This window comes from Mixophyes fleayi, chromosome 4 (assembly GCF_038048845.1).
Source record: "Mixophyes fleayi isolate aMixFle1 chromosome 4, aMixFle1.hap1, whole genome shotgun sequence".
Classification (NCBI taxonomy): Eukaryota; Metazoa; Chordata; class Amphibia; order Anura; family Limnodynastidae; genus Mixophyes; species Mixophyes fleayi.
The window spans coordinates 212,923,377-212,950,150 of NC_134405.1; the positions used below are offsets into that span (position 1 = coordinate 212,923,377).

The 26,774-nt window shown below is 39.6% G+C and overlaps 1 protein-coding gene across 1 annotated transcript in view; it reads left to right on the plus strand.

Annotated features, from left to right (window-relative positions):
* Positions 1-26,774, plus strand: part of STAB2 (stabilin 2) — a 144,751-nt gene that overhangs the window by 15,646 nt on the left and 102,331 nt on the right. Inside the window, exons 3-15 of the mRNA XM_075209291.1 lie at positions 3,284-3,399; positions 8,343-8,428; positions 8,911-8,980; positions 11,577-11,672; positions 15,680-15,799; positions 17,949-18,145; positions 22,065-22,198; positions 22,276-22,406; positions 23,190-23,269; positions 24,377-24,526; positions 25,846-25,989; positions 26,223-26,285; positions 26,382-26,498. Of these exons, the coding sequence (XP_075065392.1) occupies positions 3,284-3,399; positions 8,343-8,428; positions 8,911-8,980; positions 11,577-11,672; positions 15,680-15,799; positions 17,949-18,145; positions 22,065-22,198; positions 22,276-22,406; positions 23,190-23,269; positions 24,377-24,526; positions 25,846-25,989; positions 26,223-26,285; positions 26,382-26,498 (1,504 nt within the window). The remainder of the gene's footprint in view (positions 1-3,283; positions 3,400-8,342; positions 8,429-8,910; positions 8,981-11,576; positions 11,673-15,679; positions 15,800-17,948; positions 18,146-22,064; positions 22,199-22,275; positions 22,407-23,189; positions 23,270-24,376; positions 24,527-25,845; positions 25,990-26,222; positions 26,286-26,381; positions 26,499-26,774) is intronic.

A 26,774-nucleotide genomic window follows, 5' to 3' on the forward strand; every position in this document is an offset into this window, starting at 1 on the left:
GAGCCAAGACTAAACCCCCTACCCCCCACCCTCACCCGCAGACTAAAATTTGACAACCAGACTCTGAATAGGTTCCTATCAATATTAAAGGAGAGAAATTGAAAAGTTGTACTTTGCAAAGTAAATGCTCCACAAGTGACAGTAGCTAATCAGACCTTCTGAATATTTACATAAGTACAGAGTATTTCAGGAGGTGAGTATGCTGATTTTGTGAGAACAACCATATGTCTCTTTATGTGATTGTGTAGTGAGGACTTGGCTGTATGTGACTTGAGGGTAATGGAGGAAGCTCAGACTAAGTATGCGATTCAATTTGCCACAAGGTTCTGTAGTAGCCTTGAGCGTTATGTTTCTGTGTACATTACGGTAATGTTAAAAGTTGCTAATTTTTGCTCACACCCCTATGAGGTGCAAGCAAAAATAAGTGAAGTTGATTATGTACACATAATAATCATAACACATGAAAACATAAGGTGCAAGGGTACAACTGTACCATAGTTGCCAACATTGGCAGCTTGTATCCCGGGAGGTCTGGGGGGCAGGTGGGTGTGTGGGGGCGGGGCTCGAAGAATTGTGCCATTAGCCCCGCCCCCAAAGCTGTCACCACCTTTTTCGGCCAATAAAACTAGGGAGCATGACGTCAATAAGCCCCGCCCCTCCATTTACTTTCCATAGCCGGCCGGTATTTGGGAGAATTGCCCTCTCTCTCAGGAGTCCGGGAGACTGACCCAGGTTTCGGGAGTCCCCCGGATATTCCGGGAAAGTCGGCAGGTATTAACTGAACCTCACGGCTAATTGAATCTCCCCGTAAGATGGAGGAAAGAGTAGGGTTCCAAAAAAGCAGGGTAGCGATGTTAGAATTATGTCAAACCGGTGCAGGAAGACTTTGGTATCAAACACCTACAAATGGTCATTCAAAGCATTTACATGGAGGCAATTCCTAAATGCAGAAAGCAGTTATTTACTTGTCTGTATGCACCTGACAAAACCAATGTTTCATTGGAGGGGGAGGTAAACTTAAAATGCTGGGGCAGATATATAGTTGGGGTAGGGCATGTCCTAGATCAACTTTAAATTTCAGTGTACAAATTAAGCTATCAAGTATTTCTGTGCCACATGAAAAAAACAGCCAGTATTTTCCTTTTGTGCAAAATAATAAACTAATTTGCACCCCTTTCATTGTAACATGGTTTGTCCAGGGTCAGATTTACTTTTGCCTTGCTCTCCTTAAAAACTCAGGCCCAGGGTGTCTGGATTTATAGTTGTATGTAAATGATCCTTATAGACTAAGATCAGCCTGTTTCAAGAATGAATGATTGTTAAGAAAAACAAATCTATATCACTAACTTGTCACACAAAAAATGTGCCATATTCACCTAAACAAATCAATTATTCTTTTACATCACTGACAAGGAATAACGATAACTTGTTCTGTTTTGTGGTTATAAAACATTTTTCACATTGCAGATGTTTAGTTTTTTCTCCTTTTCATGGTACTCTTATGGCAAGAAATTGACTTTCCCCTTATATATTTAAATTCTTGAAGTAAAGGCATACTTGCCCACTCTCCCAGAATGTCCAGGAAATTCCGCATTTCGGCAGTGTCTCACGGACTCCCGGGAGAGTATGGCAATCTCCCGCATCTGCCCACTTCCTAGGTCCAAAATGCCGCGATTTTCCGGGAATCGCAATATTTGGCCTAGCCCCTCACTGTAAAATGATGCGTTTGCGTCATTACGTCACGGGGGCGGGTCCAAAATGTCACAATTTTCGGAGCCCCGCCCCCCGCGTGCCCTCCTCCCCATGAGGCTCCCTGACGCCAACTACAAAAAGTTGAGTAAAAGTTTAATAAAAGCCTGTGCTCATTTAATAATTAACTTAACTTACTATCCCATCTAATGTTTGTGTATATGTATTGTTACTTTACTAATACCTTACAGAATTATTTTGAGTAAATAGACAGCCTTGAATTGCACAAATGGAAGTGGCATAGCATTCAAAGACTTTGTCATGATAAGTCAGTTTATGAAAGTTTACTATACAAGAGGTTAAACTTAATTAGCAATTGAGGTCATTGAGATAAATATGAAGTTTATCCTGAAGAATTCAGCAGAGCGTCTGAACAAAGTAATCAAAATATTTTTCAGTCATTTCCATATCAAAAGTAGACACATATATTATTATTGAGCAGGGTTAACGATAATTTAACTTGCATATGTCTGACCATGATGTTTATTAAACACATTAGTTTACCTTTCGGGCGGCTCTTTATTGTTTGTAGTCATAAGTCTGTATATCATATAGACAGAATAGCTTTTTCCATTGACATTACATATGAGACAACTTAGATTTGGCCTGTGCATTGGATACAGTTCTATCCACAGGTTTTTTGTGACATATTCAAGGCAATGAAAATTAACATGTTTGCCTTAATATAACGTGAAAACTATAGAAGCAGAAAGGTACAATAAAACAACTTGTTTTGCTAAAGTTCCAGGACAGCATGAACAGACCAGTAAATTCAGCTGTTACAGGCTGAACTACAGCTTGATTCATAAAGTACTGTTTGATACACGAACCACAGGCTGAGAAACTCTGCTTTACCTTACGTAACTGTCATCATGTTTGTGAAATAAGGACATAAATATATAATCTGTCATTGCATAAATCTTCTGGAAGTGAGAGACAATTATCTGTAGTAAAAGCACCACTTCTACTACAAATAAAAATAGATCCTTCTGAAAATAGATCCTTTTTATATAGCCATACCTCCCAACATTTGGTAATCTGGAAATGGGGCATGGCTATGACATGATGGGGGCATGGCCACAACTTTTGAAGCGCTAGGTTGCCCCGTACTCTCCTACCCTCCCCTCCAAACACCTCCATTGGCACCCATTAACAGCTGTTCTGTGAGTAACAATGAACATACAATACATCCCAAATATTCCCCCCTGCGGGACAAAGCTGCCCTAAAGGCGGGATAGAGCCTTCAAACCAGGACTGTCCCGCCTAAATCAGGATGGTTGAGAGGTAAGAGTCTTTATATTCAAATTATTTTTCTATACATGTTCCATAAAATATACAGCCATGAATGATTGTAGAAATACAACTCAAAATATTCTCACTTATTTTTTTGAACTGCAGAATCCCGTACTTCGTTAATATAATGGAAGTAAAAGGTGTGTTTTTAACATCTACTCGAAATGTATTATTTTGATAGGTACATTAACTGTTCTAGCTAATCTGAGCCTAAAAATGCCGGTTGTATGTTTCTTTCAAGGTATCCTCTGGAGATAAGAACATATTCTCTCTTACTCACTGGTTGTCAACATATATGTGGAATGGAAAAACTTCAGCCACAGTGTTGCCCTGGGTTTTGGGGACCTGACTGTATGGGTAAGTTCTCAATATCTGTGCTTTCTCTCAATGTTAATATTAGGTACCAACCATTAACAGAGCTGCCTTGTCAAGCAGACTAGCTTGTGTACATGCATACTGCTAAAATAACTGTCTTAGACCTAGGAACTGTGTTCTGTCTAAAAATACAGCAGGTAGACCCAGAATATCCAGACACACTAGCCAAGGTCAGGGATTAGAGAAGTTATGATAATCAAGGTCCCGACTGGAGCTAGCAGAAAAAGTGCTGGTAAGGCTTGAAAAAGTTCAGCCCCAACAGACAACGGTATTGACACATCAAATGCACAGTACTGATACCTTGCTCATGTAAGCTGAGAGCATACGCAGGCACTGTTGAGACAAGAAGACATAATTCTGTGCCAAATACAAAAAATCTCATTGTAACAGTTAAAGGGACAAATGCATGATGTCATTGCATACTGATGTCAAATACATCTGAAACACAATGACAGGACTTTTGTGAGAATGCTGTGAAAAGAAAGGGGGTGCACATGCTAGGCACTCCTGGGTCAGGTACTTTAGATATTTTTGTAGTATATTTGCAGTAGGGTTATTACTTGGTCAATGAGTGTGTCACGAACACGCTCCCAGCTTTCGTGACTTTGGGGTGTTTGCTGTATGAGGTTATACACAAATCCAGCCCACAGTCTCTACCTATCACACAGGTTATAGACCTACTGAATTGGCCTCACACCACGCTCTCATATGCCCCACCCAGGCCAGGATATATCTCACAACAGGGGCCTTTGAAGCTGCTACAGGTGACACTGCTACCTTCAAACACTGGGATGTGCAGAGCCACCGAATACAGACACACACAGACTCTAATTTTACACTTTAGTAGCTCAACTTATCAATGGATTCATTTGATATCCCATATTTACATTGCACTTATGATTTAGGCCTTATTCCCCACAATTATGTGATGTGTGAAGCCTTATAAACAACTGTAAGTTCTCTCTGTTCACGACAGAGTGATTGAAGGATTTTTTGCTTGTTATTTTTGCAATGACTATCCCCACCCTCAAGCACACCTGGGTATAAACTGATTAGAATAGAGCAACTGCCCATTTTCAGGGACCCTGGTGTATTTTATCTTTGATAAGTCTTGCTTGAACACAAGTTTTCCGTAAAATTATACATTTCCTAGTATATTTGCATTTTCATATGGATACCAAGTCAATGAGTCATGGGGAAGATGAATACTAGGAATTTGTGTCGCTAGGTACAATATGTCACCCCAAAAGCTTGAGATAAGCAGGCAGTTACACCAGAAGTGTAAAATCATACCTATATTCCTGCAATTCCTCCAACAAAGATTAGATGATTGGGGATAGTGACAGTATATTTTAGCAGGAAACATCTGGTATAAACGTAATATTTTCCTTGATGGCCATGCTCACTGAGGATTTGGCTATGCATTGGCGCATAAGCAACCATCCCTCCTGATCCAAGGAGATCTCCATATCCTATTCCCAGGCTGTATCAATTGGTTCTGTAAGGTCCAGAACCTGATTATCCAATAGGCTGAATAGGCTATAGCATAGGACACAAGGTTTTTATGGTGGGGGGGAGCAAAATTATGACGGAGAGATATAAACTGAATTTAATTTTAAAATATAAGAATACTTGGTCTCCGCAGTAAAAAGAAAGCATGAAAGAAAAATGTAGCATGGTTTTAATCTTGGCATATTTTCATGGTAAAGGCTGAAGACAATGGGTCAACCTTCGGTGAGCGCTTAAGGATAAGTGTGTAGGAAAGACAAGGATGATGACAGGAGCAGACTTTCACTTCTTCACCCTCAGTTGTGCTTGCTCATGCCTCCATTCTGCTATACACTTCTGATTTTAATTAAAACTAATAAACATAAAAATTGGTGGGGGGAGGTGAAGGAAGCTGGATTTTAAATAAATGACAAGTTCATCATTACCTACTGCATATTAGTCTAAAGTGGACAGTAATGAGATGCTACGAGAGTATTAGGCTAGAGTGGCCCAAACCTTTTAGAAGGCCCTAGGAAGGTCAAAATTAGGACCAACTTTTATAGTGTATATGAGAGAGATGGTTCCATGACTACCAGGGCTATAGATGCAAAATCTTTCAAACTGAAATACATTTTTAAAATTGGAAGATTTCACCTGAGACTGAATAATGCTCTTCAACTGGATATAGTAAAACTAAAGTGTATGTGGTAAAATATATCTCTTGCATTTATCAGCAAGAGATGTAAGGGCGAATTCACCCAGAAAATTGAGGTGTCTCTTGATTCTGGCATTGACCCATTAAAATGTATACTTATGGGTAAAAGGTAAAATCTGGGCGCGTCCATAGTGGAGTAAGAAGAGAAGGGCATTCTAACAGCTTTAATTGTTTATTTAATTTATCTCAGATCTACAGATCTAGTGAATGTCATAGTAGGAATAACAATCTGAGGCTGGTCTCAGGATCTAAGGCAAAATCAACTCCCTTCTTGGTCTTTCAAAAAGGCCTCCTCAATATCCACCCATTTCTTTTGACCTGGAGCACCATGCCAAGAGAGTAGGCCGCCCAGTTGTGTAGCATCATAATATGTGGGACACAAAACATATTTCATTTATTTTAGTCAGCAATTCCTCTCAGCTGCATTTGATGATGACTGAGACGTGGCCCGTACCACCTTTTCCTCTTCTTAAGCTTCCTGCTTGTAAATATGAAGGACAGCACATGAGAGTTAAGCCTGGGGCATTGTGTCTGCTGTCAGCTGTGTGAAGACAAATAATCTCTGTGCTTATCGTAACCTGTGCTGGAGACCAGCTTTGAAAACACCAGTGGTAATCAGTTCCTTCCTGTGCCTGAGAAAGTGGCTGATTAGTTAGCAAACATATTCTGAGGGTGATGACAAAGTATATTCATCTGTCTTATCTATGTTTCCTCATGAGATAGAACTTTTCCAAATCAGTGATCTGCTGAAAGGAACTCACTTGTGAGTAGAATGTTCTCACACACTGCTCTAATTGCTTTAGTTTTCTATAGTGTATATTGCCTTATGTACAGTATCGTGCCTGTGGATGACCACTCATACACAATAACTTCAGCCACAAAGGGTTCAAATTTCTAGGCCCCCTTTACAAGAAAGAACAAAATGGTTGAATCCTCCAAAGATATTTTTATGCTATTTCTAGGTTAAAAAAATAATCATTTGTATCATTTTCACTTTATATCAGCACATAATTAATGTAAGTAATTGGTGGTATGTACAGTGATGAGGCAATACAAGGATTGATGGCCCAAAATTTCCAAATAATTTTCTTAATGGCTCCTGATTCAAAAGAATAATATAATATACTTTTAATTTGTGCATTTTATTTACTAATTTGAAATAAATCTAATATTAACTATATATGTCAATAGATAATAAACTGCAAATTAAGCAATCTCCCCAATTCGAGAAGTGAGTTGTCGGTTCTTACCCTGTATATTACATCCCTCATCATCTCCTCAGAGTTTATATGACAGTATCAGACAAGTTTGGCAAGTTGGAGGATTTTTGGATTTATTTTAGAATCACCAAGGCTGAGAAATATTTAATTTTGGGCTGATGTCTTTTTTCTCTTTGTGACTCTCCCCCACCTCAGTCACGCCTAAGATGCTGCCTCAAAGAGGTCCTAAAAATATGATTCTTTCAGATCAGTGATCGTTCTACTCTCTCTCTTCCCTCGTTCTTTTCCTACTCTCTACTTACTTTTCCCCCCTTTTGACATACTTAGTGGTTACAGAGCCACCTCTCCCATCCCCTCCACTTTTCTGCTTTACTTTGCGATTATTTTTGGTTTATACATTTTATAATTTACAGATCCAAAAAATAATTAAAAAGTTACTAATTTCAGCAAACAGTGGTTGTTATGCATTCGTGGACACCAATTAGTGGTGTGCCCACAGTGTCTAGTCCTGCCACAATGGGACACGCGGGTGCATTCATGATTGATGGATTGGCATTATGATAAGTTTCTGGATGGTTTGTTACTGGTGGTTTGAGACTGCCTGACTCCAGCTCTTGGATACTGATTTGGTGCGGCATCTGTGGGACTGTTTCTGAACCAAGCCTGACATTGACCTTACGTTGCAATATACTATAGCTATATATATAAAATACTGCATGCCCGTCAGCAAGGAACACCCATGAAAATGTGCCCTCTCTAACCCTTTATCTTGTTTCCATTATCTCTCTTTGCACAATGGAATCTTGTTTCTGCACTACTGTTATGTGATACCTACCTCATACTTAGCAAGTAGTGCCTGACCGAGTGCCCAAGAGACATTGTATCTGAAGTATGCTTGCATATGTGTGTACCCAGCTTTACTTTCAAAGAATATTGTACTGTTAGCATATGAGAGAGTGTTAGATGATAAAAAATAATAATAATTGTAAATAAACATGAGTAATTTAGGTACTTTTTGCTATTTACTATTGATCCAGAAAGTATTGTTGCATAAACACATGAGCTTTCAGTCTCTTTATAAACATTTGTTTCTCAGACCCATTTCAACGTTTGAATTAAAACAACCGAACAAATCCTTTTATACAGAGGAATATCTTCAAGAAAATGTATGATAGCCACACATTATGCCATTCTTAGTCCAATTCAGGCACTAACAAAGCAACCAGGTTGCACTAAACGTTTGTCCACACTATGCTTTTTTTTAGTTCCAGGTCAGCTGATGACCTCACCCATACGCCCACTGAGGTCATGGCTTGTCCCAATTATCACACTGACAAAAGTATAATATGAAATAATAGAATACAGGCATGGTAAGCTTGTGCCTGCACTAAAGCTAAGGTTCTAAAGTGTATGTTTTAGAAATAATTGGGCAATGCTACTGGTCTGTTTGAACTATTTGAATGTGACTAAAAAAAGTGAAGTAACTAATGATGATTTCACAGAATGTCCTGGTGGAGCATCATCCCCATGTAACAATAAAGGAACATGCTCTGACGGGATGCAAGGGAACGGGACCTGTGATTGTCAGGTATGTGCTCTGTGATATCCTCACTGCCCCTATTACCATGTAATCCTCCATGTAATTGTATATGTACAATGCTCAATATACTATTGATAAATTAAAATAACTGTTGGGATTACTAAAACAAGCACTACTGTTTCTTTCTTTTTATTATTTTATTGAAAAAAGTGTGTGTTGTTGGGGCTTGTAGCATGAGCACTGCCCAGTGACATTTTGCTGATTAAATAAGGTTCATGTAATACTGTAAAATACTGTCATTTCTTTATTTTCCAATGAGGCAAAATGTACATAATCACACCTCATTGTAAAGCAGTTTAGTGACCTGGCATTGAAAAAAAGTGTTTTTATATATATATTTTAACAGCATGCAGTTAAATATAAATAAAATTGAATATAGTACAAACTATGTATAAAAAACACATAAAAAAATATACAGATTTGCATACATTAATTAGGAATGTCAGCTAACTATGTCCACTTTTGTTTAGGAAGGATTTGGTGGAACAGCCTGTGAGAAATGTGCTAAAAAGAACATGTATGGTGCTGAATGCAGCTCTGGTATGTTATTTAATTTCATTGATCCTGGACTGAAGGTGACTTGTAACAAGTGAAAAAGATTTCAAAATTGTTCTTCATCAAATGTTTCAGTTGTTCCTCGGAGAACACTCAAATGCTTTTCTGTTTATTTTATATTCGATTTCACACATTTTCAGACTTTTCTTGCTGTGAATTGCTAATTCTGTCTACTCTATCTAGACATCACATTTACTTACTATTTACTGGATATATTAACATATTACAAAAATCCAAAATGTTTCTGTGATTATGACAGTTTATTAAAACAATTACTCACTGGCGAGTTTACATCGGCAAGTTTAAATGCCAATATGTATCCATTTAGATTACATTAATGGCATGATATATAGCCATGTAATAGAGCTACCACAAGGGGGCATTAGCTTCCTGGGAAAAGCAATTGATGGCACTAATCGGTGATTAGGTTATGATTATTAAATTATATCATTTTCAGCTATTAAACAAACTAACTCAAGTTGGGCTCAAAACTTTTGGTACATTGATCATGTTCCCCCCAAAAAATGATGTAGAATGTAATCAATTGAATATCATATTTATAAATGCTGCAAATTCTGTAACTTTGGTATTAATGTTGTTAATACAGTAATTTACTCGCTGGATTTCAGCTCGCAGCCCCCTGAGCGATTACCGTATTAACGGTAATACTTTTTCCGCGCTCGATCCGGAATACAATTGAATATAGGGGGGTATTCAATTGACACACCGAAAATCGAGCGCTCTAAAAATATTACCGTTAATACGGTAATTACTCGCTGAATTTCAGCTCGCAGCCCCCTGAGCTGCGAGCTGAAATCCAGCGAGTAAATTACTGTATTAACGGTATTTTTGCGCATATTACGGTATTAACGGTAATATTTTTAGAGCGCTCGATTTTCGGCGATCACGCCGTCAATTGAATACCCCCCTTAGTGTCTACATAGTGCTAAGTATTTGACAGTATAATTATGTAGGCTAATCGGCTCACCATTATAGTCACTAATTTTGGAGTTAAAATTAATGATGTTTATGAATACAAGGTTAAGATTTTTTCCATAAAAAGGGATGTTAACACTGATTTTTTTTATTCTAGATCCCTTTTGTCAGTTTTCCTTATTGTGTGTTTTACTGTATGAATCTGGTAGTATATACACTGTATGTCAACACTCAACCATGCTGCAATTTCCCATAGTTGTCAGCTATCATTAGGATCTTATTTTCAAAATATCATTTGGATTATTATAGCCCCCCTCCCCTATCATAATAAAAGTTCCGCTCCCCCCCTACACTTTCATAATAAATGTCCCAACCATCATAATAAATGCCAAATTGACTTATCTTGTTCTCGAAGCGATGGTGGGGTTCCTGGTCACTGATAGCCTGGAAGCGTGGCCGGCGGTGATGATGTCACCGCACCGTGCATTGACAGCCTACTAGGGACTGGGAGCCGCAGCATCGTGGGGGACAGGAAGATGGTCGGACAGACTAAGGAGCCTGGACAGTCCAAGGGACCCGGACAGACAGTGTTGTTGGCCATACCCCCCTGATAGCAGCCCTGTGTGTAGCCATCTGCTAAGTTGTTTGTGTAGCCCAGTGGTCAGGGAACAGGGGTAAATTACCCCAAATGGGATAAAAATGAAATTCCTGGGGGTAATGCTGCCGATTCACATTCTGTCGGTTGGATTGTAGACCCCCTTTAAATGTTAAATTGCTGTTGTACCAGAAGAGTCTTAAGGGTAGGCAGAGGCACTTCTTGAGCTTCAATGCAATAATGAAGCACCTATTGCATTTGAAAACAAAGCAGATCTGTCATATATTTGGATGTCAACAGCTGGAAAGGCATTCAAAATTACACATGAGGAGGCAGTCAAAAAGTTGCTGCCTTTTGCAACAACCTACCTTTGCGAACAAGGATTTTCCACTCTAACGAACATAAAAACAAAGCAGAGAAATCGATTGGACACGGAAGACTGTATCTAAATTGCTCCAGCATCAAAATGCCCCAATATTGATGCTCTCGTATCAAAAGTGAAGCAACATCATTTTTCTAAAAGCTGAAGTTTTGAAGTTGAAGTTTTCAAAGAAATTTTGAATAGATTCAAAAAAAAATTGAATTCCAATATTTAATAATATATGATTTCCTTCCTCTCAAATCAAGGGGGTAACGTTGGCGTATCTAAATATATTTTGAGGAAAAAGGTAAAAAAGTTCACTGACCCCTGGTGTAGCCATGTGCTGGAGTGCTGGAAAATTTAGCTGACGTATCAAGTTTGCACACCTCTCTCCCTTCCTAGTTAAAGTAGAAACTAGAATGGTAGGCAGATATCATGACTGTTTATTTTTTATGTACCATTAAATTTTGCTAAAAATATTATCAATTGGTTATATGAATTAGAAAGTACATATGTCTCTTAGCAGTACATTTTGATTTTATGGAGATGCAGATTCTGTGTATTAGCAAATTCTACTTAGAAACTGATATCAGCTATGTCGGATGATGAACTAATTTTCCCTGTATCCATAATTTGTTGTGTAATCTGATCAGTGTTTAATTCACTGTGTTATTTATTTTTCTTCACAGTTTGTGATTGTGTACATGGGGTTTGCAGCAATGGGATCAAAGGAGATGGTGTATGCTGGTGCGTCAGTAGCTATACTGGGTCTAAGTGTGATCAACGTAAGTAGGACTACAAGAGCACAGGTGATTGGCACAAGATACCAGATGCTAATGCTATGATATGTGTCTCTTTCCCAAAGACAAGCTAATAAAAGAACTAAATAGTTTTTCGTCTCACAAAATCAGATCTCTGCAATCTAAACAAAAACATAAAGGTCTTCATTTGGCACAACAAAAAGCCCAGGATGAGCCTGTTCAAGTTGCAACAAACACATCGGCAGAGAGGGATTAATTTACTCAATCTTTAGTTCTATAATTATAGCTCTGCTTTGTGGTAGATTGGATCAGGGCAGGGCCGGATTAACCCTAGGGCTAACTGGGCTACAGCCCAGTGGCCTCGGGCATCCAGGGGGCCTGTCACGGGCACTAGGAGTCTTTGCCCAGGATATCACCAGATGATGTACTTACCAGAGTAATATAGCTGGTACTATGGTTCTCTGGTAGCAGGGTGACAACGGAACAGGAGAATCAGCAGATGGTGAGAGAATGCTCAAGGAAAGTCTATGACTAGCAGCAACTGGTAATGAGTAGATGTATGTACACGAGGAACCAGATGGACAAGGAAACGTGAGGAGAGTCAGTGGTCTGCGTACAGCAAGTTGTACCACTGCTATAGTGAGGAGGAATGTCCAGGAGTAGCGAGGAGGTAGTGAGGGTCAGTGGTCTGCGTATAGCAAGTTGTACCGCTGTCTATAGTGAAGGAATGGATTCCAGGTGCAAGTAGGTAACGGGGAAGTCAGTGGTCTGCGTATAGCAAGTTGTACCACTGCTTATGTGAGAGGAGACTTGAAACTGGTGTCACAGGGAACAGGAGTCAGTGGTCTGCGTCAGCAAGTTGTACCACTGCTATATATATGTGAGGAGGGGCATGAGGAGATGAATGTAATGCAGAGAATACACGGGGCACACAGAACTTGATCCCACGATGATATCCACAGTACAAATAATAACTGACAAGTGCTGCTTGAAGTATACACAGTCACTATAGCAATCCAGGTAATAGGAAACAAAGTCAATGGTAACAATAGCTTAGTGGATAGTAGACTCCGGAGATGAACCCAACACAGTCCAGACGGATATGCAATACAAAGCAAAGTCAATGGAAAGTATGCATACCGCGGTTCAGGAGAGCAGGCTGTCAGTGAGACGTGCAGGGATACCTGAACGGCTGAAGGCCGGCAGGAGGAGAGACCACTGGAGGATGGAAGCGGTAATCAGGTTGGTGCAGCGCACGGCAGGTAACCAGTATCAACGGAGCAATACTCAGGAAGCAGTAGTAAGTAAAACTGGAAACATGATGAACACGGGAGAGTTGAGGCTGTCTGGTATCCGGCAGTAGTAGTGGAGGCAGAGGAGGGGAGACACGCTGAACACAGGAGAGTAGAGACGGTCTGGAATCCGGCAGCAGTAGCAGATAGGAATCAGTGGAGAGCTGACACGATGAACACGGAAGAGTTGAGACGGTCTGGAACCCGCAGTAGTAACGAAGGCAGCGGAGAGCAGACACGCTGGACACAGGAGAGTTGAAGTGGTCTGGAAACCACAATCGTAGTAGACAGGAATCAGCTGGAGCTGAATACACGAGGAAACACAGGAACACCTTCAGAGGCTCATGAGGAATGAGACTCCAAGATCAGGCAATCAGGTAATGATCACAGGTGGTTTAAATAGGGAGGGTTGCCTGATCATCCAATCAATTAAAAGCAACAGGTACTGAAGGTTTAATAAGGGCTGCACATGCGCAGACCCTCAGGATGGCGGACGGCCACGGTTCCTGAACACAGGAGAAATGGCACTCACAGTCCGGTGAGTGACAGGGCCCTTGAAAGTGTTCAGCAGCAGTATTGATCGGTCACGCGATCAATGCTGCTGAGCACTTTCATTGTGGTCCTTCCCCAGAGTGCTGTAGTCTCCTTACTGAGTAGATCTCGTGAGTCTCACTCTCACGAGATCTCGTGATCTTGTGAGAGTGAGACTCACGAGATCTCCTAAGTAAAGAGCATACAGCGTGCCGGGGAAGGACTGCAATGCCAGGAGAAGGAGGTAAGTGTCTTGGGGGCGGTTTGGCTCACCGAGGGGGAGGGGGGGGGCGGCTCTGATCATGGTGGGGGGCCCTCACGGGGGAATGGAGGCCCCTTTAGCCCAGGGGCCTCCATTCCCTTAATCCGGCCCTGGGTCAGGGGCAAAAGCACATTTACTGCTATCTTACTAAACTCACAATTTTGCGTTCCTCTCTCCCTGAGTTACACTCTCCATTCTCTCTTGTCCAAATTGAAAGAGCTTCAGATTACTAATCTCATTAATGCACTTGCCAGGCCTGGAAAACAGCTAGAAAGACCCACAAGCTTCTCTACACCCACTCACTGTTCCTTCTATACTCAGGCAATTTGGGCTTTCAGGAAGGGCAGGTGACCTTTCCATCCACCGGGTGGGCACAGCAGAGTCTTGTCCATTTGAAAAACTTTATTGAGCTTTGTAAACTTCCTCTCACATACCCTCAGGCAATGGAAAAATGTGACTTTCTTTCTCAGCACCGATTTGCTTTTACACAAGCCACTTATTATATCTGAGTGACCATTCCAATTCTACACCAACAGGATCTCAGCAGACCTTGAGATAGAGCACCCACTCTATCTCTGTTATTTATGCATTTATTAAACCCGAAATCATCCCGAAAGATGAGATATCAGGAATCCTAAAATGGTCACTACATCTCCCCACCCACACGAAATCAGATGTCCTTCACACCTTCCGACTCACACTTAAAATTATATCAGCTAGCAGCAACCAAGACATGACTTATAAGATCTTACACCAAGCTTATCTATACCCCAGGTGAGGACAGAGGATTGGCCTCTCCTCAGAGACCCATTGTCCGAAGTACACAAAACCTGAAGCTGACCTATATTACAGTCTGTGACAATGTCAGCGTTTACGTACATTCCGGGACACATTGACTGCTTCTGGTAATAATGGCTTGATGTCCCATTTACAGCTACCCCCCAAAGGGCTATACTGGGTTACTTGACAGATCAACCTGAAATCCCAAGACTCAATAAAAAACTTTTCATGCTCCTGGCCGTTGTAGGCCATAAACCCATTCTCCAACAGTGGTTTCACACTGTCCTGTTATCCCTAGACATGACCACCACTGGACTCCTCTTCCTGTTCCAAATGGACTGGTTAGAAACAACACACAATAAGGAACTTCTGACATCAGGGGGGAAATTGATCAAGCTGCGGGTTTGAAAAGTGGGGATGTTGCCTATAGCAACAATCAGATTCTGCCATTTTGTAGAATGTACTACATAACTGATAACTAGAAGCTGATTGGTTGCTATAGGCAACATCTCCACATTTTCAAAACTTCAGGTTGATAAATTTACCCCCTAGCCCTTTTCCAATGCTGGGGAAATTTATACACACCCTCCCATCGCACATGAAACTTGAAATGATTTCAATACACCTTTTATTCAGTTATATGATGCTTGTCTCCTCTATACTTCATTACATCACACTGGTTTCCTACTTCTCCCTCACATGCTCTTTAGACATCCCACCTCCAACTCGGGTGAGCCCTAGATTTTAATTTAAGTTTTAATATTAGTTTTAGTTTAGTTGAAGCTGTAATTGTAGGCCTTGCCTAGTTTTTCTCAGCCGCTCCAGCTTCTCAGCTGGATGGTTTCTATACTTCTATACTGTTTTCGTTTATAACTAAAATGTGGTCAACTGTTCTACTCTCACTATTCATATGTTTGTTTTGTTTTCTATCGTGATCAGTGGATCCCTTGACAGTCGGAAAACATTCTACTCCATGCTGAACATGTCTACATTCTGTACATTATTATTGCATGTGAAGTTTTCCTCTCCTTGTATTCTTCCATACCACAATATAAAATATTTTGGGGAAAAAATAGTTTTTGTTTACAAAGAAAAGCAAAAGGATTTAAATTGAGATGAACTTAGAAGAGGTTAATTATAATATATTTACTTGTTTTATATCATAGCTATACCAGAATGTGCGGAACTGAAATGCAAAGAAAATACCCGGTGTGTGATCTCAAAGGAAGGGTCTTTGGGGTGTGAATGTCTGCCCAATTATGAAGCGAAAGGCGCAAAATGTGAACGTAAGCCTTCTCTTTTATTGACAAAATAAACTAAATTATTTGTTCAAGATTATATGAATATAATATGCAAGTGATAATATGATATGTATATACACCTGCATATAATAGCTGTACATGCAGTGAGTCCTCAAGTTATGATGTTATTGCTTATAATTGACAACTCATCTATCTCCCCTGTTCCCCAACTCCACTGCCTAGGTGTCATCCTCGACTCCTCTCTCTCCTTTGCCCCTCACATTCACTCTCTCGCCAAATCCTGCCGTTTCCAGCTTCGCAACATTGCCCGCATTCGGCCCTTCCTCTCCCAGGATGCCACCAAATCTGTTGTCCACTCGCTGATTATCTCCCGCTTTGACTACTGCAACCTTCTCCTTATCGCCCTCCCCCTCTCTAATCTCGCTCCCCTTAGATCTGTACTTAACGCCGCTGCTAGGCTTATTTTCCTCTCTCGCCGTTCCATCTCTGTCTCCCCACTCTACCAAGCCCTTCATTGGCTCCCCTTCCCCTACAGAATCCTTTTCAAGCTCCTCACTCTGACTTACAAGGCCCTCGCCAACTCCACTGCTCCCTACATCTCTAACCTTATCTCTATTCACACTCCCTCATGCCCACTGCGATCGTCCAATGATCATCACCTCTCTTCCCCCCTGATTACCTCCTCTCACGCACGTATCCAAGACTTCTCCCGCGCCGCTCCCCTCCATTGGAACAAGCTCCCCTGCTCCATCAGAACTTCCCCTAATCTGTCCTCTCTCAAACAAACATTAAAAACCCACCTTTTCCATAAAGCCTTCCAGTCTCATGCCTAAACTCCCACCGGTTGGCTACCTCTCTTTCTCATCCCTTCTTCACTTCTCCCCCTTCCTCGACTCCGTCTCCGTTTCTCCCGTCTTTCCGTCTCATCCATGTGTCTGTCTGTCTTCCCCTCCCTTTAGATTGTTCGCTCCTTTGAGCATGGCTCTCCTACCTCCTGTTTCCATCACTTTTAACTGCGCTCTCCAGCTACTCAGCTCACCTCCTCTCAGTCCCTCTGCCCTCTGTCTCCTCTCGCTTCTCTCCGCTCCCCTCAGTGACTCTCAACCTGTCATCCGTGCCCACCGTCTTGGGCCATAGTTACCTGCCTGTACTCACTTTTCCCCTCCCTCCCTCTCTTTCATGCTGTGCCTGAGCCCCCAGAGTTATAGTGCTTACTGTTACTTGTACTGTGCTGTTTCACCTTGTACTGTGCCATTGTTTGTCCTTGTACAGCGCTACGGATACTTTGTGGCGCCCTATAAATAAAAATGAATAATAATAAAATTATAATTGATAGCTCTGATGTCATCATTTCATTAGGAACATTGAGTAAAATAAGGAAAAATACTGTTAAGTTACTATAGATATGAGAAATCACCTCAGATTTCTGGAAGAACCTTTATTAAACTCACGGCCTGCGGCTTCGTGATGATATATACATATTGTGAAAAGCACACCAAACAAACAATGCTGACACAGGTATGCTGAACCACTTTACTGTAGTTTATTCAGGAATGTCAGGATGGTAGAAACAGCAACTCTTGTAGTCCAGCAAATCCCAAAAACAAACCAAAGTATTTACAATTCCATGCGACCCTGTTGCTAGCTAGACCCTAGGTTCCCTCACTAGTCATTGGCCACTGGCTGACGTTGGTCGCCCCGCCCACAACACAGATCCAGCTATTTAAGCTTTCCCCCAAGCGCTAACTAGCTAAATCCTAAATTAATTACTCCACCCAGGCGCTCTGTGTGTAGAGAAGTCGTGGAGACTTAACCCTGTCTGCAGCATGAGCCTGTAGACTGCCAGAGAAGTTATTAGTCTCTCCCTTAATGGCCTGTGGCCAACTGCCCTTTTTGCCACAATATATATATATATATATATATATATTAACCTCTAACCTCATCACAAGTCATCAGCAAGCACACCTCAGCCGGACATTACATTGTTTTTTTTATTGTGCTTGTAATTGGTCAAGGAACTCTTTTGTGACTTCTAATATCCTTATATAGGAGATGTATTGTCACAATATAAATTATGTGTTCACTGTCATGCCCTTACCCAGCTACAGCACTAGTTGTCACTCTTGGGTCTTGAAGTTATTTATTTAAAAAAATCCAAACACTTTATTTTCAGCTATTAATCCGTGTTTAAAGAAGGTTTGTGATGCAGCAGCTGAGTGCACATATGTGGGTCCAAATCAACACAAGTGTTCATGCAAGGAGGGCTATAAAGGAGATGGTATTGTGTGTTTACCCATTGACCCTTGCCAGGAAGAGTTTGGAAATTGCCCCACGACATCATCTGTTTGTAAATTTGATGGACCGGGAAAGGTGAGATTTCTGTGATATCTAAAATAAAAAATAATCTTTATCTTTACTTGGAACAATACTGACACTATGCCTTTTGTGCTGATATTGTGCTTATATTTTCTGCAGCATCCTCTACACCAGTTATTTGGCTGCCACTTTTCAACAACTAAGGACCTGAGTCATTATGAAGAGCAAAGCATAAAAAAGGAGTAACATTGTACCTGGGCAAAACCATGTTGCATTGGAGGGGGAGGTAAATTTAAAATGTGGGGACAGATTTATAGTTGATGTAGGGCATGTCCTAAATCATTTTTAAATTTCAGTGTAAGAATAAAGTTATCAAGTATGTGTGTGCTACATGAAAAAACAGTCAGTATTTAACTTATGTGCAAAAAAATAAACTAATTTGCACCCCTTGGATTGTAACATGGTTTGTCCAGGAGAACATTAACTCAATTTTTTTTGCCTTACTTTCCTTAATGACTCAGACCCTAAGTGTTTTCTCTCCATTCACTTTATTAGTTATGTATTTATGTTCATTCTGAAGCACTCACACTTGCTGTTAATATCTCTATATTTTATTATTCACTTTTAAGGAATTTATCCATCTATAACTAGCCAGTAGTCCTGTCAGTGAGGTCTACAATCCCGACATCCAATTCGGATTTCTGCAGTTGCTTCTATTGAAGCACTATTGACCACATCTGACAGTATAGAAAATAGAACAGCTGTCAACACTGATGACCATAACCTGTCCTAACTATTCAACATTGGATACGGTACATGATTGGATTAGCACTGACCTTGCCCAATTAACACCATGCTTACTACACAACTATAGACCAAGCAGTTTAAACTCAACCACAGCTTCACTTCTCTTTTCTTCCCCATACTGTCAAACATGGCGGACAGGTGCCTCAGTACAGATAATGAAGGAGAGGACACTCACTTAAAGGGTACATGTGATGTACTATCCTTAATAACAAGACACATAGTAAAGGACACGCAGCAAGTAACATGCCTACAGGTTATCTTTCAATCACTGATAGCAGTTTCCTTTACCAAAAAAAGAAAATATAATCCAGTTTTAAAATTCTTATGACTAATAGAAATACATTTCATGTTGCTTTATATACAACTATAAAACTACTTACAATGTGAAAAATGTCCATAAGATCTGGGAATCCTGGTATTCAAACCACAGCAGCCCACTCCCTGCAAAAATAGTAGAGATAGCAAAAAATATTAATTAATTAATTAAATAGAGAGACACAAAATTTCAGTTGTGTGAATCAAGACAAAACAGAATATCTTACTTGTCAGCATAATTAGATGTATGGATGGTAACTTGAACAAAGGTTAGAGAAGAGTTTTGTAAATAAAAAATGTGAAAGTGAAGGCAACACTCCATCAATATGTTCATAATAGTCCAGGAAAGTTTTGATAGCGTCGTTAAGACCAGTGTGAAGCTTGTCCACCTCATCAAATATATAGATATGGAACGAGTACACTGACTGACGTTCCCTCGAATCCAAGACTGTAACTGGTGCTTGTACTGAGCGATCAATTTGTCGTGTGGGAAATGCATGGTACACACAAAGAGATGGACAGATTTGCTTTTGAATCCCAACTTGTAAATATCCTCTGCAATAATTTTGCTGACAAAGTTCTTGTACGTTCCGGTCCAGCCGCGTAGAGATATGGTCAGTGGTTTCTTGGGGTTTTCGTAGCTCATAAAACCTGTCAGTGAATGCAATTGTATGATATTCAGTGGTGTGGAATATAGCGGAAGACAAAATAAGATAAAATAATGTAAAGAATTCAAGTGATTATGAAATACAAATATTAGTAAGATATAATATGTTGTATACCATGTGAATGTAGTTCCAGGATGAGACTAGTGGAATAGAGGGTATGAAAAGGTGAATGTGTATGAAATTGGTGTGTATAATGTGAAGCAGAACGAGAATTAATGAAAAAGAATCAATGAAAAATAATGCTAAGTGTAATATGTACCAATACATAGACATAAATTTATGCTTACAATATTTTGCCGCACATACGCAGTATAGAGATGAAAACTCTATAAAACAGGCATACTCAATATGAGACCCACACCATTACTCCGCAGCAACTAATGGCTGAGTATAACTATTGTTTAGTTTAACTCGATGGAGGTTTAAGGTGTCTGCACTTCCAGACTAGCAAAGTGCATAGTTAAACCTTTTAGAACTGTATTGTTGCCAAATAAAATATCTTCTGTCTGCTAACATGTGGAGGAACAAAGCAGTAGAATAGCTTGCACTAAAAATAAGTCTAAAGATATGTTTGTGAACATAAGTTGCTCAATAATGGGACAGTTCATATTATTGGCTTAGTTTCCTTTTAGCACTGCACGTATGTTGACTGTATCGTACTTGGTAATAAGTAATTTGAAGTTTAGACGTTTCTCAAACCACCATATGTCTGACCTTGTATTACATGGACTAATAGAGAAGCTACACAGAAACCAGTGTACAAAAACATTATTTAATAATACAAGAGTAAAATACATTGCATTTCTATCAGAACACTTGAGCACTATAACCATAACTCATGTCCATAAGGATTTTTGACAGGTTCTCCTGCAGCCAGACAGTCACAACCTGTTCCAACTTCCAGGTGTCTTAGCCTTGGCAGAAGAAGAAAGCATTTTGATGTAGGCCTGGATTTTTTCTCTTTCTGTTTGATTAGTGTAACTTACAAAGCTAAGTCTATTTCCTAGCAAAAATTTACCTTTTATAGCTATGTAACATAGTCTCTGCAGATAATAGTAAATTATATAATCCTCACAATGCTGACTTACCAATCAATCTGATACTCTCATGACAAGTGACATTAAAATGTATCTTTTATAACATTATTGAAATATTTACAGACGGACTCAGTAAGTCAATTTTCTTTGTAAACTCTTTCAGCACATTATTTTATATCTGCACCTTAAGTTGACATATAAATGAAGTATATTCAACCAATAAGACAACCACAATTATTTAGTGATATCCCCTGCTCCATATTCCCCTTACGGGTGTGCCACCACCCAGTTGTCGAAGTGGAAATTTAGTAGTGGCGGTATTAAAATTGTAAATGGGAATATAAGTGCATGCAATTTAATAGTTTTACAATCAAGGCAGTAGGAAAGTATGGTATCCCCACACTTTGACCACTGGCACCACACTGATGGAAAAAAGACAGTGGTGGGACTATCACCAGAGCATTCAATGTGGTTGTTATTTGGCCCGGTGATGCCGGCCAATCCATTTCTGTCTTGACTTTCAGTGGTAACTGTAACTGCCATCTTCTTCCAGTCTTCTATCCAGTAACAGTGGAAGTCCAGGGAGAGGAACCTCCACCAAAAGAGTTATGTGGAGAGTATCTGTAAATAGTACGGGTTTTAAAAATGGAGACAATCCCTTTAACCTATAATCCACTAATGATCTGTTTCATTTATATTATAGGATTTTTCAACTTATTTTGCTTAAATCCTGTGACAGCAAGTGCTCATTGTCATTTTATGTCTCTGTAAATGGAATATAAATAGCTCCCTCTCCCCCATTGCCTGCTATTATTCATAGTCTATGGTCACTGTAGCTCCACATGTCTTGTAACCTTCTCACCCCAAGAGACCATTTGGATTGAGAGCAGTAAGCTTTAGTAGTCTAATTGGGTACGGGTCACAGTGAAAAAGAGAATCAGTGGAATTTAGCAGTGGACTCAAACACAGTTGCTGATCCATCTAATTAGAACACATGGGGAAGCCCTTCAAAATTAACCTCATTTTTTCTTGTTACCCCCTAAAAAGGCAAAAAATCCATGGTCTTCTTGCCACATTTCATTATTATCATTATAATTTCCTGAATATTTTATTTTTCTCTACTGAACAATCCAATTTCTTCTCCAGTCTCATTGTGAATGTAAAGCAGGATACAGTAACTTTAAGTCTGGAGTCGGATGTCAGCTGACAGATGTTTGTACAACCAAGAACACATGCAGTAAATATGCTAATTGCACTACTGTGGAACCCGGGCAAATCAGGTAAGATTTACCATTTCTACCATTTTTAGAATGTGTGTACCGAGATCCTTCATAATAACCCTGGAATTATTCAACAGCTGCACATGCAAGAAAGGATATGTTGGTGATGGTCTTGTATGCTATGGAAACATCTTAGAACGTATGAAAGAAATTAATAGGGAACCAGGACAATGGCAGGGCAAACTGTCCTCTGCTATAAACTTGTTTGGTAAGTATTACCACCTGCTTATTTTCTAAATCAGTTTTCTACAACTTTTTCACGTGAAGGGCCAAAGAGATGTCATAACTCTATGTTCAATGGTCAGATCACGCACTAAAAATATACCACACAAAGTAGACTATGCCAAATGTTGAGGACACTGAGGTGCGAACACTGAATGGATGGTGGTGTTCTACATACACTGCTTCAATTACTGTGGATGTATTAGCGCAAAGGTTTAATAATGAAAAGTGAAAGTGTTTTACCCTTTAACTTACTCATGATGAGTTTCTGCAGAGTAACTTCCGTTAGTTTCATGGAGAACTAATCCAGAACAGCTAGGGCTTGGCTCTGCACAGGTATGCTGACTGTAGCACAGGTTGAATTCCATTTTTTTAATTGTATTTCTGGTTCTGTCTGGTAGTAATACTGTCAGCTATGCTGGAGAATAAGTTAGCATTTGTAATTATAGAAAACTAAATTATTGTCAGATAATAAAATCAGCTCTGTAGATATGGAATACAGCTCAGGCTGTGTGGATCTTTGCTAAATGACAGATCTCCCATACACACATATACTGTTCAGAAGACAGAGGGGACAGAGGTGGAACTGGAAACTTTCAAATATATCAAGGGTATTAAGAGTTAAGAAAGTCAACATTTGTAAAATAAAGCTGAGATCTTGTCACACAAGTGCTATATTTTAGTTGTCATAATGTTTTGCTGTTTATATATGAAAGTGATAGCTGCATATAGATTAAATAAGCCGTTGACCTGTTACTTTTTTCCAAAGAGATGTATTCTTGGCCACTGACTTCACTGGGACCATTCACCGTACTGGTGCCTACAGACAGAGGCATCAAAGGCAGAGACGTAAGTATTTTCATGTAAGCCAGTTAAAAAAATTACTAAGTACTAAGTAGTAGATAAATAATAGATACACGTGCAGGTTACCTCACAACATTCCCAGTTGAAAGTTCATGGCAGATTAGGCACGTATCCAGCCTAACCACCTCCCATTTCACCCATGCCATGCTAATTTCCTTGAGGTCATAACCATTTTTTGGCATGCCACAACCCATAGTCTCAAATTGGGACTGTTCTACTAAAAATTGGTACTGTTGTGAGGTTGTTATGTATCAGTATGGAGTCTTCGCAACATACACACAAAGAGTGTGTACACACAATGGACCTCATTTAGAGTCGGACACAAAGTCTGTGTAAGAAGTGTAGGAGTGGGAGTGTGCCGCAGCTTGGTAGGGTATTACGAGTGGCAAGTAACCCCAGTTACATCCCACTCTTAATACCCTATCGAGCTGCGAGCAGTTCCTGTAGCTAGCTAACTGCTTGTGCCACCTAATTCCTGCCGCACAGCTTTAGCCCTGTTTTGACGTGTATTGCGTCTGCGCCTCACTGCGACTAGGATGTATTTACATGGTCACATCTTCACAATTCCGCGTTCCTCCCATTCTCTCGTGGTGAGACGCAAGCTGTCACAAGTGTTAATTGCGTCCAAGATGCAGGTGGATTTGGGGCTTTCTGCACATGCAGAAAGTGTTTTTAGTTGGATGCGCCTAAAACGGACTTTGCGTCTGACTCTAAATGAGGTCCAATGTGTTAAGAACTCACACTCATAATCAATAACTGAGATTTGATGGTAGATTGCCAAGTTTATTAGGGATACACTCAGGGCTATATTTATCATATCGACCAATTATAGCAAATGTCTGGGGAAGCAATGTTCAGGCAATAGCATAAAATGGTTTTCATTTTATTTTCTATTTTATTTTCAACTGTTGCATTGTTCTGTGCCATCCAGCTATTTTTCCAAGCACCTCAATCACAATACTAAAGGCCTAATACACTATGCATTAATATAGACAGACTCATTTTTGGCAAAATATTATTAATAGTGCTGTAAATTTTCATTTTGCTCTGTAAATTCATATTGTTATAAATAGTTTTTCTGTTCTGTGCCAGGTAAAGAAACTTATAGCAAACAAAGAAAATACTCTTTACTTTATCAAGCTTCACATGATTGCTGGTCAACTGAATGCAGAGGATTTCAACAGCACTGATTTATTTTATACATTGACTGGAAAATCAGGGGAGATAATAGCTGGGGACGTGGTAAGATTATTTGAATCATTTCTAGCAAGAGTGCATGTTTATATAACATACATCAATCCAATTAAATTAGATGATAACATTTTCACATGTTTAAATAAGATCTCTAAATATACTAGAGTAAGGTCTTTACATGGAGGGTATGATAGTGATTTGCTGCAGATCAAATGACATTGATGATCGTATGGTTTTCCATCCCCCTGGAAAATCAAGATCCTCACTAGGATTCTTTTCCCAAAAATCAGAGCATAAACCAAGCAGATATATATGCAGATGGCTGGATTCTGCACGTGCTTAATAGTAAAGTCTGTTGTGATTTTCACTATACAATTCATTTTCACAATAAGGTTTCGACTTCTGGAAGTGTAGTGGCATTTCCTCTCTGTATACAAATCTTCAAACAGAAGTAAAGATGTTATGTCATGTAATATTGTTTCCTGGAAATAGAGTGCTGCTAGCAAAGAGGGGGTAGAGTAGCCTAGAAGAGGAAATCCTGGATTAGAGTGTTATCTTCCTGGCTATCTGGTCAACTGCCGACTAAAAGATACGGCCTGGTGCAAGCCACACATACAGATTGGGTCATTCAAATTAAATTGGCCAAATTGCAAAATGCTTCATACCATAATTTCGGGTGAGTCTGAACCAGTGATCCTGTATCCACACCCACATTTCTAAACTAGCTTATATCCGCAATCTGACACATAAATGTATCACCTGCAACCCGCCCCGAAACCTGTTTCCAAACTCCATCACCCATGCTGCGCTGGTGGAGTATATGATGCAGATACTTCACCCCTTTGTGGTAGCCAGCTGGTGTTAAGGGGTAACCATCAATGTGCAGTCATCCTTAATGATAACCAGGGGCCTGATTCATTAAGGATCTTAACTTAAGAAACTTCTTATTTCAGTCTCCTGGACAAAACCGTGTTACAATGCAAGGGGTACAAATTAGTATTCTGTTTTGCACATAACTTAAATACTGACTGTTTTTTCACATAGCACACAAATACTTGATAGCTTATTTGTACACTGAAATTTAAAGTTGATATTTGTGTGTTACATGAAAAAACAGTCAGTATTTAACTTATGTTGAAAACAGAATACTAATTTGCACCCCTTGCATTGTAACATGGTTTTGTCCAGGAGACTTAAATAAGAAGTTTCTTCAGTTAAGATCCTTAATGAATCAGGCCCCAGATCCTGAGAAATCCCTTTTATAACATTTCATTTTGTGTTCTGGTATAATCCTTGTGTCCTTTACTTTCATTTCACAGTGGTAAATCCATAATTATTACATTAACATCTGCTTTCATTTTTCCTAGGATAATGAGTTAAAGTTCAGGATTCGTGGTAGCAAAAAAAGAGGGAAATTCCTAGAGAAGAATCTAATTGCCTCTAATGGAATCATACATATCATTGATAGGGCTATGGATTTTGTGGAGCCAACTCTTGAGAGCAACACTAAAGTAGGTTATTAATCTGTCAACATGTGGGTTCATGTACATTTGAGGTACAGGTTCATGTATTAAAACCATGAACTGTTTGCAACTTTAGAAAGAAAAAATATACTTTTTTGTTCCAATGTGTAATAAAATATCTTACCCTATTTTATTCCTAGACTGCAATACATTTGTAACCATCTTCTTTTTCATAGCAGCAGTTATATTATAAATGTAAAACAAGATTGTATTATTTTTAGGAGACGATCATGGAGATTTTACAGGAAAATGGTAGATACAACCGTTTTAGGTCACTGCTGGAGGCGAGTTATTTCTGTTCTATATATTTTTTATTACTGTTTATTACATTTTCCTTATATTTTCAGCTTGTATATATATCATGTATGTTATTTTAACAGAAATCCAACCTTGGGCCAGATTTAGAGAAGGAAGGACCTTATACGATTTTTGTTCCCAGTAACGATGCACTGTCTGGAATGGAAACTGGAACGCTGGACTACCTGCTATCCAGAGAGGTCTAGTTCCTTTATTGTATTGTCCCTTCCTGTCATTATTACACTGTGGAATTAGATAACATTGGCCTCTTTATCATTTGATGAACAGTACAATTATTTAGACTTTGTATGATTTGATGTTCTCCCCGTGTTTGCGTGGGTTTCCTCCGGGGGCTACGGTTTCCTCCCACACACCAAAAACATATTAATAGGTTAATTGTCAGCTATTAAATTGACCCTAGTGTGTGTGTGTGTGTGTTAGGGAATTTAGACTGTGAGCTCCAATGGGGCAGGGAC